The sequence below is a fragment of the Nicotiana sylvestris genome, chromosome 5, assembly GCF_000393655.2.
Source record: "Nicotiana sylvestris chromosome 5, ASM39365v2, whole genome shotgun sequence".
NCBI lineage: Eukaryota > Viridiplantae > Streptophyta > Magnoliopsida > Solanales > Solanaceae > Nicotiana > Nicotiana sylvestris.
In genome coordinates this window covers 87,285,127-87,302,028 of record NC_091061.1, presented here as the reverse complement: position 1 = coordinate 87,302,028, position 16,902 = coordinate 87,285,127, and the positions used below count along the sequence as shown (strand labels likewise).

The following is a 16,902-nucleotide window of genomic DNA, read 5'->3' as shown; positions in this document are numbered from 1 at the left end:
CGACACAATTTTATAATATAGCGATGGAAATTCTATCGCAAATTGTATCAATGGATAGTGTTCGTCGCTAGAACGTCACTAATATTGCGACGGATTCCATTTTTCCGTCACAAAGAGCTTAGCAACGAGCAAATCAGCAACAATTGCTAATCCGTCGCTAACCCAGCTTAGCGATGGAAAAGAGCTATTTAGCGATGAATTTGGGTCATCGTTAAATGCTGTTTTTTTTGTAGTGATTGTCATATGGTAAGGGAGAGTGTTAATGCATGAAGGGTGATGTCATGTCATATTTGAGAGTTAATGCACGAAGGGTGATGCAGTGCCATAATTGAGAGTTAATGCACGAATGATGATGTCGTGCCGTATTTGAGAGTTAATGCGCGAAGGGTGATGTCGTGTTATATCTATTGATTAATGATGAAATTGAGATTAAAAGCAAGAAGGGTGATGACGTGCCATTATTACTGTTTCATAGTGAGGTTGAGAGTAAAAGCATGAAGGGTGATGCCGTGCAGTTTATTCATTTACTGGTTAATGGCTTATTGACTGTTTCTTGTTTTCATTCCTTGATGTAGTTATCATATCTTGTACCCCTTTCGCATGTCCTCTCCTAATAGTACATGTTTAGCTTTTAATTATTGTTATGTTGTACGTATATTGTTATCTGCACATATTTATTTACGTGGGTGTCCTGTCATAGCCTCGTCACTACCTCGTCGAGGTTAAGCTTGACACTTACGGAATACATTGGGTCGGTTGTACTCATACTATATTCTGTACTCTTGTGCAGATTTTGGTACTGGTCCCAGCTTTCCGTGAGGCGATTCAGCTCGGATTAGCTTTTGGAGACTCGAGGTAAAGATGCTGGCGTCCGCAGACCTTGAAGTTCCCATCCACTTTTCTCCTATTTACCGTTCTTTTCATTCGAGATAATTGTACTTATTTCAAACTCCGTTTATAGAAATTCTAGAAACTCGTATACTTGTGACTCCAGATCCGTGTTGTACATAGATGTTATTGCTTTTTATGTTATTACGTATTGATTTTCACTACTAGAAATATGGTAATTAGCGACCAAAAAATTCGACCAACGTTGGTTGGTTTTGGCAAATTACCGACCAAAACACGTCCAAACACGCTTGATCGCTATTTTGGTGGTCGTTTTAGTATACCGACCAAGGTTGGTCGCAAAAAAAATGACCAAAGTTGGTCGGTATTTTAATTATATAATCAAAAGATTCACCATCCGGGAATCAAACCGGGGTGTGTACTGTGGCAGGATACTATTCTACTACTAAACCATTGGTGCATTTTGTTTTAAGATTGTCCTATTTTTTATTTATACTCTTTAATTGTATTTTCGCACGAAAATAACCAACCAAAGTTGGTTGGTTTTTTAAAAAGACCGCCCGAATTTACTGACCAAAGTTAGTCGGTTTTTTTTAATATTAATTTTTATATATTTTAATTGCAAAAACCAACCAAAGTTGGTCGGTTTCTTGAAAAATAAATTTTGCGGGACTCAAAAATAGTTTCCCGCATTTTTGCGCCAAAGAAAACCGACCAAAGTTGATCGCTTTCGTAAAAAAAAAAAATGAAAATCCGATCAACTTTGGTCCGTTTTTGGCCGGTTTTTTGACCGACCAAAGTTGGTCGGTTTTTGCCGAATTTCTAGTAGTGCTCATTTCGGTTTAATTGGTTTACTTATTTGAATTGATTAAAATTGGTTTAAAGATCATTTAACATTCGTTTGCCTACAAGTGAAATGTTAGACTTTATCACGGTCCCGAAGGTGGAAATTTTGGATCGTGACACTTAGGGTAAGTATTAGAAGTGGATCAGATGTTTTATTCGAGAGGGTTTCTTAGTGGGTTGGTCTTTAAAATATAAATCCTTATTAATGATGTAGCATCACCAGAAAACACATGGCTCACCCCGTTACACTTTAACTTGCCTGGTATTATGGAAGGGGAATATAATTCACTCAAATTGTGTGTGGGGGTGGGTGTAAAACTACATTTGTTTAGTTGAAGTGATGAATGAATTTTCGGAACAAGTTCACGAGGGTTTTTATGTATTTCTCTATTAAAAAAAAGATGTTACTAGCAGGGGCAGATCTACATGTAAGGGACGGGGTGGTACGCCACCCGCAAGCTTAGGCCGAGACTATGCAATAATATATATACATACATGTATATATAGAAGGAATGTATACAAATATTTTAAGTGGCACCCTCAATAACAAAATGGCTCAAGGTGCCACTGGTAAGGCACCACCAATTTCACCCCAATGGTTGGGGTTCAAATCTGGCCTAGCTTATTGTTTTAAAAACTTTTGTTTGGTGCATTTAAGACCATTACATGAGGATCCTTTTGTCTCTTTTTTCTCTTTACTTAATTGTTCTTTTTTGTTTATTAGTAGGTCCTATTGACTTTTTCTTTGAACTTATTAATTTATTTTGATTTTTTTCTCCTTTTTTTCCTTAAACATTTAACAGAAAATATAAGAAAAAAATTCTTTCACAAATCTATTCAAATAAATCCCCTTGTTTCACTTTTCAAACTCCTCCGTGATTTATTAATAGATAATAAAAAATTAATTGTTTTCTCCAGGATTTATTTTGTTGTCAGATTGCTCTAAAGTAGGACAATTGTATATAATATCTAGTGAATTAATTTTCATAAAAAATATAAATTGAAAAATATCTGTAGACTTACTTAATCTTTAGAGTACGTATTAGTATAAGTTTTTGCCTTAAGTAGCTAAAATGATAACGAGCTTTTTTTCTTGTACAAAATTCATAATCCAGCTGAATTTTTATACTTGTTTTCCATGTTATCATAATTATTACGTAATCTTTTTGCTCGATCGATTTGTTTATATTAACTCCAAAGACGAATAATCCGAACCGAAATCCAAATAGACCGAATCGATTAAATTTATACCCTATTTAGTAAATTGTAATACGGAAAAGGGCCAAAAATGCTCTTAACCTATTGGTTGGATTTGGTTCAAATATGCCCTCCTTCCACCTATTGGTCCATAATTGCTCTTAACGTTATATTTTGGCCTAAAAATACCCCTGACACTAACAGAAAATATAAGAAGAATTTTAAAAATGACATAGCACCATATAATTAGTCCACGTGGAATTATAAAATTATACAAATAACCCGCCTCACCACAAATGAACCCGACCCAGCCGTCCAACCCAATTGCTTAAAACAACCCAAACCCCCCGTTAATTTATTCTTCTTTCTCCTCAATCACTTCATCCTCTTCAGTTTTCCCTCTTCATTAATTGCAAATGGGTCAGTGAGCAAAATACCTCAAATCAAATATTTAGATATAGAAGTGATTTTCTTAATGTATAGTCGAACTTGTTTATCAAATTTTAAGGCCAAGAATCGATTCAGACAATAGCCCATTGCCAAATTATCTCAAAATTAAATCTTTACACATTAGAATATTTATTTATTTATTCATACTTGTTCGTCAAATATTGATGCTAGAGGAAGAGATGACAGATATAGGAAAGTCGTTCCCTCAAAATGGGGTGGGGGCGGGTAGGGTGATAGAGGACAATGGGGGATTTGGGTTGTTTTAAGCAATTGGGTTGGACGGCTGGGTCGGGTTCATTTATGGTGGGGCGGGTCATTAGTATAATTTATAATTCCATGTGGACTAATTATATGGTGCCATGCCATATTTAAAATTCTTTTTATATTTTTTGTTAGTGTGGGGGTATTTGTATGTCAAAATATAATGTTGAGGACAATTATGAACCAACAGGTGAAAGTAGGGCAATTTTGAGCCAAATCCAATAGGTTAAAGGTATTTTTAGCCCTTTACCGATTGTAATATGACTACGTGATTACTAGCTACGTATTTAATTAGAACAAGCACACGTGTCTATGCATAATCAATACTCCATATAAAAGAAGTAAAGCCCCGTCAATGCTTGAATAATCATTTTTCATTCCCAACTCTCATGCATTGCTCTTGTAGATTTATCTAATACTTATCTTTTCCATCACAGTTTCTCGTCTTATAATTTTCACTTGATTCAACGATCATCGTCATCCCTTGTCCCAGAATGGGGGATCACATTGCCGAGGGAGGGGAATTTGAGAAGCAAGCTGAGAAGAAGCTTAGCTGCTAATTTTTTGATAAAGCTGCCAATTGCTTCAAACTCGCCAAATCTTGTTAGTTTCTTATCTACACTCTATGGTAAATTATCATTTTTAATATAAAAATCTTCCTCTTATATATATCAACGCGTGATTCTGTTTTGCGAGTTCATTGTTATCTGAACAATTGTTTCTTTTATGCCGATTATTGTTTGGTTAAAGTAAATATCTGATAAATTCGTTTTGAAAAAGTCTAATTTTATGTAAAATTTTGTGTGTAAAGTAGGTGGAAAGGTCATAATTCTTCTAATGTTCTAATCACTGGAGCGTTGTTCATTTAAAGAGAGTTATTTACTCAGCCGCTTTTACCATGTTATGGACCTGCTCTTATATTTGAATGGATCAACTCTTGCTTATAATTCATGTGTTAGGTGTTAGTAATATGTATTTGTAAAGCAATTCTGGAGAAAATAAAATAATATAAATATAAATGTAAATGAAATAAAAAATAACCAATTCGAGCCACTGAATTCGTAATGTTTCCTTAAGGAATTTAATCCCCTCTTAGTACCCAAGGTTATGGATTATTTCCCCCTATGATAGAACCAATTACACATTGGTGTAGTGGTACTTCAAACTCCAGTGTTTTAGCGAACACAAAGTTCGGTAGCAAATCACACGTACTGTTGCTTTCTTTGAAGTTAAAATATGCGGAAGAAAGGAGAAGAACTCAGAAAGTTCGTATGGAAAATCTGAGAGAAATACAAGTCCAAAGTTGCGCTGAAATCTGAAGAGGTGCAACTCTTCAGAATGGCTATTTTTGCAAAATGGCCAAAGAATAATTGTCATAACATAAATGACTATTTACTCAATAATAAAGAGGGAAAATTGAAGGGTAGTTAATTTTCTGTTACAAAAACAGAAAACTGAAAATTGGATAACTGAATTGGATTTAATATTAATATTTATTTTAATATTAATACTTTGTTATTAAACCAAATATTTAATAATATTTCTGTTAATATTTACTAATAACAAATAAATTTGGTCCAAAAATTAATCAATCGATCATTTGACCAAATCCGAAGCCGAAGTCGAGCCGAGCGAGCGACGACGGCGCGAGGCTTACCTTCTTCTCAACTCTTTATGAGCTAGAAGAAGAGCAATTGCTTATATACCCATAAAAAACCTTTTCCTCTTCTGACATGGGACAATCAAGGAGGGAAAGTCAAATATTACTCAAATATTTTATTTTTCCCTTCATTTTCCATTCACCCTATTTTAAGCATTAATAGCTTAAAAACCCAACAATCCACCACATGAATGGGAATGGCTATATCACGGAAGTATGCATGAAAAACTGTGTGATTCGCAAGCAAGGATTAATTGCATCTGGATAAGTAGGTTTCCCTTTGAACTTTCCGTAGTGAACTTATGTTGGATATACTCGATCAATCGGTAGGTTTGATATCTTTGAACCGTCTGTATACCTAGACAACCACAAGTCATACAACCAACCCTTAACCGTCTTTGGTTCTCATTGTTGTGTTCGTTTCAACCATAAACACTGCCCGGTTTCATAAGTGCATAGAGAACTGGTCTTGCAAAATTCTCCTTAAAGCGGCTAACACTTCACATTTACATAGGTGATTCTTAAACATGTCATCCCGTAGATACACTATTTGATATACCCCGTATCAAATTTAGAAATCATTAAAAAGCCTTAATGCTTTATCCTTGGTACTGAACATTGTCTCATCACGAGAATGGACCAAAAGTTTAGTTGACAATGTTGAACCGTCATTAATGACTTTGTTTGATCTCCTTGAATCTAGATCTTGGGATTTTCGATCTTCTAGGTAGAGTTACCTCCACTATGACTTGTTCTCGGCCATAGTCCCATTACCCTTGATGATTTCTCAACTACCTCTCTAGTTAGGACTTTTGTAAGTGGATCCGACACATTATTACTTGACTTTACATAGTCAATCATGATAATTCATCTATAGAGTAATTTTCTAACAGTTTTATGTCTTCGTCGTATATGACGAGATTTACCGTTATACATAACGCTCCCAGCCCTTCCATTTGCCGCTTGACTATCGCAATGTATGCATATTGGTGCCAACGGTTTCGGCCAAAATGGAATATCTTCCAAGAAATTCCGCAGCCATTCATCTTTTTCACCGGCTTTATCCAAGGCTATTAACTCAGCCTCCATTGTAGAGCGGGCAATACAAGTTTGTTTGGACGACTTCCAAGATACCGCTCCTCCACCAATAGTGAATACATATCCACTTGTGGACTTGGAATCAGTTGATCCGGTGATCCAATTTGCATCACAGTATCCCTCAATGACCACAGGATATTTACTATAGTGCAAAGCAAAGTCCTGGGTATGTACTAAATACCACAAAACTCGTTTCATGGCCATCCAATGAGATTGACTTGGAATGCTCGTATATCGACTCAATTTACTTATAGCACAAGCTATATCTAGTCGTGTACAATTCATGATGTACATTAAGCAACCCAATACACGAGCATAATCCAATTGTGATATGCTTTGACCTTTGTTCTTTGCTAATGCAAGATTCACGTCAATTGGAGTCTTTGAAACTTTAAAGCCCAAGTGCTTGAATTTTTCAAGTACTGTCTTAATATAATGAGATTCTGACAATGACAGACCTTGAAAAGTCCTATGGATCTTAATTCCCAGAATTAAATCAGCAACTCCCAAGTCTTTCATATCAAACTTGCCAGTTAGCATGCGCTTAGTCACATTTATGTTGGCAATGTCATTACTCATTATCAGCATATCATGCACATATAAGCAAACAATGACTTTGTGATTTGGAACATTTTTAATGTACACAAGTTTATCACATTCATTTATTTTAAAACCATTTGACAACATTGTTTGGTCAAATTTCGCATACCATTGTTTGGGTGCTTGTTTTAGTCCGTAAAGGGACTTAACAAGTCTACATACCTTCTTTTATTTACCTGGAACCACAAACCCTTCAGGTTGTTCCATGTAGATTTCTTCCTCCAACTCTCCATTTAAGAAGGCCGTCTTAACATCCATTTGATGAATTTCAAGACCATAAACTGTAGCTAACGCTACGAACGTTCGTATGAACGTAATTCTTGTAACTGGAGAGTATGTATCGAAATAGTCAAGACCTTCTCATTGTCTATACCCTTTGACCACAAGTCTTACCTTAAATTTGTCAATAGTGTCATCATCTTTCATTTTCTTCTTAAAGATCCATTTAGAACCCAACGGTTTATTTCCAGGAGGAAGATCAACCAATTCCTATGTATGGTTGTTCAGTATGGATTCTATTTCACTATTGACTGCCTCTTTTCAAAACAATGATTCCGAAGAAGACATAGCTTCTTTAAATGTTTGAGGCTCATTTTCCAATAAAAAAGTCACAAAATCTGGTCCAAATTAAGTAGACGTTCTTTGACGTTTACTACGTCTTGGATCCTCCTGATTAAATGTACTTTCTTTTGTTTCTTCCCGAGGTCGTTTAGATCCTTCACCAATCAACTCACATTCCTTTTTATACGGATATATATTTTCAAAGAACTCAGCATTATCTGATTCTATAACAGTGTTATTATGAATGTCGGGATTTTCTGATTTACGAACCAAAAATCGATATGCTTTACTATTAGTCGCATATCCTATGAAAACACAATCAACGGTTTTCGTTCCTATTTTTACCCTTTTGGGTTTAGGAACTTGCACTTTTGCCAAACACCCCACACTTTAAAATAATTCAAGTTTGGCTTCCTTCTTTTCCATTTTTCATATGGAAATGGATTGTGTTTTGCTATGGGGCTCTCGATTTAAGATTCGATTAACCGTAAGAACGGCTTCCCCCAACAAGTTCTGTGGCAAACCAGAACTTATCAACAATGAGTTCATCATCTCTTTTAATGTACGATTCTTTCTTTCCGCAATCCCAGTGGATTGGGGCGTGTAAGGGGCCGTTGTTTGATGAATAATTCCATATTCTAAACATGTTTCTTCAAAAGGAGATTTATATTCACCACCCCTATCACTTCTTATCATTTTGATTTTCTTGTTAAGTTGCGTTTCTACTTCAATATTGTATTGCTTGAATGCGTCTATTGCTTCATCTTTACTTAAGCAAGTAAACATAGCAATATCGAGTACTATTGTCAATAAAAGTTATGAAATACTTCTTTCCACCGCGAGATGGTATTGAATTCATGTCACAAATATCCGTGTGAATTAAGTCTAAAGGATTTGAATTCCTTTCAACTGACTTATAAGGATGTTTAACATACTTAGATTCCAATACTTAGATTCCACACATACTTGACATTTTGATTTGTCGCATTCAAACTTAGGCAGTACTTCCAAATTAATCATTTTCCGCAATGTTTTATAATTGACATGACCCAAACGTATATGCCATAATTCATTTGACTCAAGTAAGTAAGACGAAGCTGAAATTTTATTATTATTTTCAACAACCATTACATTCAACTTGAAAAGGCCCTCGGTGAGGTAACATTTTCCTACAAACATCTCGTTCTTACTTATTACAACCTTATCGGATACAAATACACATTTAAAACCATTCTTAACAAGAAGTCCAGAATCAATCCACCACTTTTTAGGATTGCCCACCAAGTTGTATTCGGAAAGCATGACACACAAGTCATCAACATCATCATGCTTTTCAACCATGTTTGTTTGACCCTTCTTCTTGTCTTTCTTAGGAGCACGACACTCCGTAGATTTGTGTCCGGCTTTTCCACAGTTGTAGCAATTTCCATTGAACCGCTTCTTGCTTGGGTTGTATTTCGGTCCAGAAGCCTTCTTCCTCTTTTTGTTCTCTTCAACAATATTTGCTCCCATTATTGTTAAGTTTCCATGGCCTCTCTTGTCAGTAGCTTTATTGTCCTCTTCGATTCTCAACCGAACAATGAGATCTTCAAGGGACATCTCATTGCGTTTGTGTTTCAAATAATTTTTGAAGTCCTTCCACAACGGAGGCAACTTCTCAATCATCGCTGCTACTTGGAATGCTTCATTGATGACAAGACCTTCAATGAAAATTCTGTTAGTAAACATAATAAAATTAATACTACCAACACTAGTATTAATTCTACTTATACCTTCAGCAAGGAGATCGTGAATAATCACTTGCAATTCCTGGACTTGGGTAATAACAAACTTGCTATCTACCATTTTGTAATCCAAAAACTTTGCAGCAACGAACTTCTTCAACCCGACATCTTCAGTTTTGTATTTTTTTTTCAAGCGCAATCCACAGTTCTTTTGACGTTTCCACGCTATTGTAGACGTTATAAAAAGCATCCTCCAACCCGCTTAGAATATAATTCTTGCACAAAAAATCTGAATGCTTCCACGCCTCAATCACGAGAAAGCGTTCAGTCTCTAGAGTTTCATCGGACAGCACAAGAACATCTTCCTTGATGAACTTCTGGAGACTTAGAGTAGTCAAGTAGAAGAACATCTTTTGCTGCCAGCGCTTGAAATCAATCCCGAAAATTTTTTCGGGTTTCTCCGCCGATGCCAATGCTGTCGGTGTTGTTCGGCTCGTTAAGGCACATTGGCAGTTACCATCGGAATAGCTTGGTTTCCGTTGTCATTCGTCATTTTTGTAAACGAATGACACAAACGTTAAAATTACGTAGATTTTAATCTCTAATAGAGTACAAACCACAAAGGTTTTACTCTCCAAAAACAATGAGTATAACACAAATACAGAAAATATATTAAATTTCTTAAGCTTGTTAGTAATCTGTATTTGTAGAACAATTCTAGAGAAAATAAAATAACATAAACAAAAATGTAAACGAAATAAAAAAAAAAACAATTCGAGCCCACTGAATTCACAGTGTTTCCTTAAAGAATTTAATCCCCTCCTAGTACCCAAGGTTATGGATTATTTCCTCCCAGGATAGAACCAATTACACACTGGTGTAGTGGTACTTCAAACCCCAGTGTTTCAGCGAATACAAAGTTCGGTAGCAAATCACACTAACTGTTGCTTTCTTTGAAGTTAAAATATGCAGAAGAAAGGAGAAGAACTCAGAAAATTCATATGGAAAATCTGAGAGAATGGACTTGTATTTATAGCCAAAGTTAGGCTGAAATCTGAAGAGGTGCAACTCTTCAGAATGGCTGTTTTTGCAAAACGGCCAAAGAATAAATGTCATAACATAAATGGTTATTTACTCAACAATAAAGAGGGAAAATTGAAGGGTAGTTAATTTTTTGTTACAAAAACAACAACAACAACAACAACAACGACCCAGTATAATCCCACAAGTGGGGTCTGGGGAGGGTAATATGTACGCAGACCTTACCCCTACCCCGAAGGGTAGAGAAGCTGTTTTCAGGAGACCCTCGGCTCAAAAAAAGCAACAGGAGCCGATATATTAGTAACATAAAAATGCATAATAAAATAACAGCAATATAAGAGATATGAAATACAGAATACGAAATATGAAATAGATGGCTGGTATATTAAAACAGAAAACTGAAAATTGGATAACTGAATTGGATTTAATATTAATATTTATTTTAATATTAATATTTTGTTATTAAACCATATATTTAATAACATTTATGTTAATATTTACTATTAACAAATAAATTTTGTCCAAAAATTAATCAAACGATCATTTGACCAAATCCGAAGCCGAGTGACGACGACGGCGGTGCGGGGCTTGCCTTCTTCTCAACTCTTTATGAGTTAGAAGAAGAGAAATTGCTTATATACCCATCAAAAACCTTTTCCTCTTCCCATATGGGACAATCAAGGAGGGAAACTCAAATATTACTCAAATATTTTATTTTTCTCTCCGTTTCCCATTCATCCTATTTTAAGCATTAATAGCTTAAAATCCAACATTAGGTGTTGGGTGTGTGAACAAAGTGCCACGTGGAAAGTAGGAAAAAAAATACTACTTATAAGGTGTTTAATACTATTAATGATGTACTGCCTTTCGGGGAAAATCGTGCGAGCTTGGCCCAAAGCGAACAATATTACACCATGTTAAAAGTATCTTTGGACTGTTTTAGCCCAACATCACATGCACAACAAGATTTTGATGTTTCTCCAATCGTCTCTGTGCTTTGTGTATGACAGTGAATATGGTTATGTTACTTGAGACAAAAGATGGAAAATAATGTAAATTTGAGATAAAGAAATTATTCTATTCCTGGTTGAATTGCTCATTTTATAAGATTGACATTCAGTTGTGATTATGGAAAAATTACATTAGTCTCTAAACATGATGAGGTCGAGGATTCTTTGACTTCTTGAGGATCTAATGGGAAAACGATTATGGTTTTGTAAGCTACATCGCCATGTCGTATATGCTGAGAAACTGCATATAATCTACGGATGCTTTTCTTTCAGGGGATCAAGCTGGAGCGGTATATGTCAAATTGGCTAATTGTCATCTGAAGGTAGTGTTTTATTGTCCTGTTGTAATATGTCTCTATCTGATGCTTTTCCTATACAATTCTGTTAGTTTTACTCTATGTTCACAGTTGGATAGCCAACATGAGGCGGCTAATGCTTATGCTGATGCTGCTCATTGTTAAAAGAAGACCAATACTAAAGGTCAGTAAGTTAAAGCATACCTCATTCTCTTTGGAGCAATACTTTTGCGTTGCAGAACATTTCATGTGCTTCAAACTAGTATTTGACATATTTTGATATAAGTCCATTCCTGCCTTATATAGAAGCATTTACAGAATTCCTTCAGCAGGAAAACGCTGATGGGTTTAGGGAGAAGCAACTCATTGGAGAAGTTTATCTTTGAGTGGTCATAGGTGGTGATAGTTGATTGCACCATATATTTCCTCTACTTTCTTAATGTCAGATAATGTCACTAGTTGAAATATATAGCTCAGCACCACGAACCTGAGTAGACCGCTTGGTAACTGTCTTGGTACATCATACATCAATAATTAACTGATAATAAAATTCATATAGCATGTATATCTTCATTATAGTCTCATATCGTTGATCATTTCTGGGGTTATCTTCTATGAAATCATCACATTTTATTTGTTCATCCCTTCCTTTCTTGTCAGCTTCTCCTTTGGCTAAGAATTTCTTAACACGTATATTATGCAGAGGCAAAATATTGTCTAGAGCAGGCTGTAAACATGTTTCTGGAGATTGGAAGACTAAGCGTGTCTGCAAGATATTGCAAGGTATAACTTTATTACCGTGAGAAGCTGGATGTGCATTCTGGTATTCTCAATGCACGTACTGTGTGCTTAATCAAACTTTCAAGTGGCAAACAATGTTGTCAAGGCTCATTAGAGGCGGTTTAAGTCCTAAAGCTAGATGCACCATAGGATGGGTGCTTCGTCGTGCTTAGGCGGCCCTTCAATGCATGCACCAAGGCTATAAGGCATGCACGTGATCGCCCACGGACGAGAAACAATAAATATAACTAGCGAAGTGATATATTGTTGTTAAGAGGACGTTATAGAATTTATTTGTTTCAATTAATTTGAAATTGCATATTTGCATCTAAATCAGAAATTCAAAATATTTATTTAACCTGATTTACATGATTTTCACTTCATATTAACGTGGTTGTAGACCTTCGCATCATTTATCCGTACCACTGTTTTTTCAGTTTCTTGTATTACATATATAATGTTTATTTTTCTTCCCCTCTCTTCAATAAATCCTGCACTTAACACTTTAAGGTGCTTATATATTAAGAAAGTGTAGTGAATTGGTCTTTATTGAGTAATTTTCGTGTTGAGGTAGTATATGGCCCTTCTTCCATCAAATGATTCTAGGTACTCTTCTTCTGTATGCAGGAAATTGCTGATTTATATGAGCAAGAGAAAAATTTGGTGCAGGCTATCGTTTACTATGAGAAAGCAGCTGATCTTTTCCAGAGCGAAGATGCAACATCAACTGCAAATCAGTGCAAGCAAAAAATTGCAGAGTTCTCTGCTCAAATAGAGAGGTATGTATTGATGGTCTATGATAGCTTTTCTTAAAATAAAGAATTTCAAATAGTTGTCATTGAAAAACTCAATGTTGAACGGTGAAAGATTGACACATGTAAGACAAAGGGAAAATGGTCAAAATATGAACTTTAACTTATAAAAGAAAATTCCTTACAGAACACAAATAATCCTGGAGATCTGAAATTGATGCTAAGCTTACCTGTTAATCTTACACATTTCTCTGTGGAATCATTGAACTTGATCCAAGTCTCCCTGGAGATGCTGGCGCTGTTAATCTCATGTTCGGTAGGATTAAAAAAAGGAAAGTAGAAAAAGGGGTTACTATCAAAGAGTTAGGAAAACGGAACTAGTTCAGAATTAAGAAAAGACCTCTACTGATAAAAGGGAAGACCTCTATTGTAAATGCCATGTTAAAAGCGCTGAACCTTCACTTATGTTGATAAACAAATATTTTAACTTGTAGTATTGCTCAACGTCTAAGAAGAATTGGGTCTTCCTGGAAAACTTGACTGTCTGACACAAAATTCCCCCAGATTCCAGAGAGCAACCGAGGTCTTTGAGGCGATAGCACGAGACTCAGTCAAGAACAACTTATTGAAATATGGAGTTAGAGAGCATCTTCTTAATGCTGGTATTTTCCAGCTTTGTAAAGGTGATGTTGTTGCAATTAACAATGCATTAGAGCGTTACCAGGTACACACTCTCTTCCTCTTGTGCCTCCAAGATTTTAATCTGCAGACATGATTTCTAATAGAAGTAGTAAATCATTTGCAGGAACTTGATCCCACGTTTTCAGGTACACGTGAGTATGAATTCTTAGAGGTATGTCATAGCTTGTCTATTTAGGCCTTACCGTTCTTCTCTATCTTGCTTCCCCGCTCTTCTCTTTTAAACTTGTATCCTTCCATTGTCTTTGTAGGAATGGTGATTTTTGTATCATTTCAAGTTAATAAAATTTCAATTGGATCTGAAAATCTATACCTTTGCAGTTGTATCTGAATTTTGAATATGGTGTCTAGATGAGAGGGAGAGTAAGATGATATTCAGATAGCGAACATATAATTTAGAGATGAATTACCTGATTAATTTATATGTGAGAAAGCACGGGAAAAAATATATACTATTGATGTTCCTTAAGTGTTTTACAATAGCTTATTTATATACAATGTTTACATATACCTAAAGCTTTCTATACCAATGGGGGAGGATGTAAGGCCCCGTGAAATTTCTACTCAAAAAACTCGAAATCTCGTAGTGCTAAGTTAGGAATGTGTAAGAAGTTCGTAAAATTCTTGCAGTTCGGACCCTTTGGATTGATCTGTGCATTAAAAAGTTAAGGAATTATGTTTTTCAGAAAAACGCGTTTCTGCAGTCCATTATGCGGTCGCATAATAGGTATGTGGACCGCATAGTCGCCGCAGAGTGAGGCAGTTTGATGGTTAATTTGAGGTCAAATATGCGGCCAAATATGCGATCGCATAATCAATATGAGGGCCGCATAGTCATCACATAATCTCCTTGGAATTTAGCGAAGGACAGTTTTGCGGTGCATTATGCGACCGCAGAACAGGTATGTGGACCGCATTCTTGTCGCATACCCGGGCAGTTTGTTCAGGTTTTGGGGGCCATTTTGCGGTCTCTTTTGCGGGCCGCATGTCCATTATGCAATCGCAGATTGTGTCGGGGCTTCTAATTTCTAATTTTTAAAACCCGTCTTCATTCCGTTAAAACACCCATATTAGGCCATTTTGAGCATATTTTTTTGATAGTTTAGAGTGGGGGAAAGGATCCTAGGGAGAGAAAGTGGTCTTCATCAATTGTTCTTTAACTCTTGCTTAACCACCTTGAAGATTAACAAGAGAGGCACCTAGGTCTCCTTCCCAAGAGGTAAGCTCCTATCACCCAAGCTCTTAATTCCAAAATGTAGCTAAAATGGGTTATTAACAAGATAGTTCTTAGACTTGAGGGTTGTTTGTTTTGCATGCATGGGTAATGAAAGAATGTAGGAAGATGATGTGCTAAAAATGATAAAAGAGGGATTGTGGAATGATGGAATCTTACACAAAAAAAGAGTCTTAAACATAATGTACACATAGTGTTTGATAGAATGTATTAGTGAGCTAGAATCTTGACTATCCTTCTAATTCTTGATTCAACTTGTAATTCTCATAAAATAAATCGAAGTTGCTAGGAGTTCCGAAGTTATTCTTGTTGTAAGAATTTAAGGAAAGCTCTATTGAGGTATGTATGACTAAAATCCCATCTTCTTAGAAATTGAGCTCCATTGGTGTCTATGCAAATGTGGTAAGACAAAAATTTGATTAATGTATTGATTGTTATTTCACATGAATTGGTTTAGAAATTTTATATATACATGAAAGGTGTACCTCAATGTGTGCAATGTACTATTCTAGATATCAAAAGATGTGCGAAGAATATGAACCATGTGTTGAAATGCCTAGACTTCACGTCAAGATTAAAACTGAGATTGTCATGTCAACTATGTGAAACCTTAGCTATGCTTACAACTTGAATCGCTTTTGTATGTGCCTATGATCCTAAATTGCAAGGTTAACTTTGAAAGTGGAATTGATGTGATAATTGTGGCCCTAAGTGCCTATGAATTGATATATGTGAAATAAAGATTGAAACGAGATGATTAATGAGAAAGGAATAACGCCTTGGTAAGGCGGCCTAGCCGATCGGGCCGTGATCGGACGTCATGCCGCACACATGGTAGTATTGTACTAATATTGAATTCCGAAAAGGGAGAATGAGATTGTGATTGAGGTACATGTCTCAAATGAGGCAATCTAGCCGATCGGGTCGTGATCGGACTCCGTTCAAGCAAGCGGTGGTATTGTGAATGGTAATGAACAGTATGAAATGGCCCAAAACTAAAGCTATGGAAATTATGTGAAAGTTATATGATGCTTTTATTTGATGACGTGGTGTCCGGTTAAAGCTTTTGATTGTCTCTTGTGATTTCCCTGTTCTTGTATGATAGTTCTTTCTAATAAGATGGTGTTTAGTTATACATACTAGTACTATTCCATGGTACTAACGTCCCTTTTGCCAGGGCGCTATATTTTTGAAATGAATGTAGGTGGTTCTATAGCGGACAGTGCCGATCGCAGGTAGCGGAGTATCCTCCTCTCAGAAAATCTTGGTGAGCCCCTTTTTCTTCCAGGGGGTTATGCCGTACATCTTTTGTTATAAATTACCACTTTTGAGGTATGGCCGGAACCTTGTTGCCGTCATTATCATAACTGTCTTTTGTATCCTTAGAGGATCCGTAGACGTTTGTGTGGGTTATGTACGGGCATTGGATGGGTCCCTAGACTAAGTTGTAATTCTAAACTCTTGTTTTCTCTAAATTGTAACTGTATGGAATCTTGGAAACTTAACCATGGTTTAAGGTTGTGATACAAAATGAACTAACGATGTTGAATGTACGATCTTTCCTATTGTCTAAGTAAACAAAAGCGTGGTTTCCTTATTCATATTGAGTTGGGTAAAAAGTGTTTAATAAAGCTTGCTCAGTTGGGTTCACTCGATTGAGCATCGGTCAGGACTCCCGAGTTTGGGGCGTAACAGATGCTATACATGAACTAATTCTAATACTTCCCCTCAAGCTGGTGCATATAAATTATATGTACCAAGCTTTTTACATATATAACTAATACGAGGATCAGTAAGAGATTTGGTGAAAATATTTGCAAGTTGATCATTTCACTTTACAAACT

At 35.9% G+C, this 16,902-nt stretch overlaps 1 protein-coding gene across 2 annotated transcripts; it reads left to right on the top strand.

Annotated features, from left to right (window-relative positions):
- The first annotated feature begins 4,006 nt into the window (after positions 1–4,006).
- Positions 4,007–16,550, top strand: LOC104241997 (alpha-soluble NSF attachment protein-like). 2 transcript variants are annotated; one of them, XM_070174067.1, is made up of 8 exons: positions 4,007–4,206; positions 11,571–11,620; positions 11,705–11,777; positions 12,297–12,376; positions 13,001–13,152; positions 13,690–13,849; positions 13,931–13,978; positions 16,236–16,550. In XM_070174067.1, the coding sequence occupies exons 4-8, from the start codon at positions 12,329–12,331 to the stop codon at positions 16,254–16,256; spliced, it is 429 nt and encodes a 142-aa protein (XP_070030168.1). In that variant the 5' UTR covers positions 4,007–4,206; positions 11,571–11,620; positions 11,705–11,777; positions 12,297–12,328; the 3' UTR covers positions 16,257–16,550. The 2 variants fall into 2 exon arrangements, with proteins under 2 accessions (XP_070030168.1, XP_070030169.1); XM_070174068.1 differs by having other exon boundaries at positions 4,007–4,231.
- The last annotated feature ends 352 nt before the right edge of the window (positions 16,551–16,902 follow it).

Excerpts from the sequence above, each read along its gene's own strand:
- LOC104241997 (XM_070174067.1), top strand. The coding sequence starts at position 12,329 with ATGTTTCTGGAGATTGGAAGACTAAGCGTGTCTGCAAGATATTGCAAG. Across the intron at positions 12,377-13,000 it reads TGTCTGCAAGATATTGCAAG|GAAATTGCTGATTTATATGA; the intron begins GTATAACTTTAT and ends TTCTGTATGCAG. Across the intron at positions 13,153-13,689 it reads TTCTCTGCTCAAATAGAGAG|ATTCCAGAGAGCAACCGAGG; the intron begins GTATGTATTGAT and ends AAATTCCCCCAG.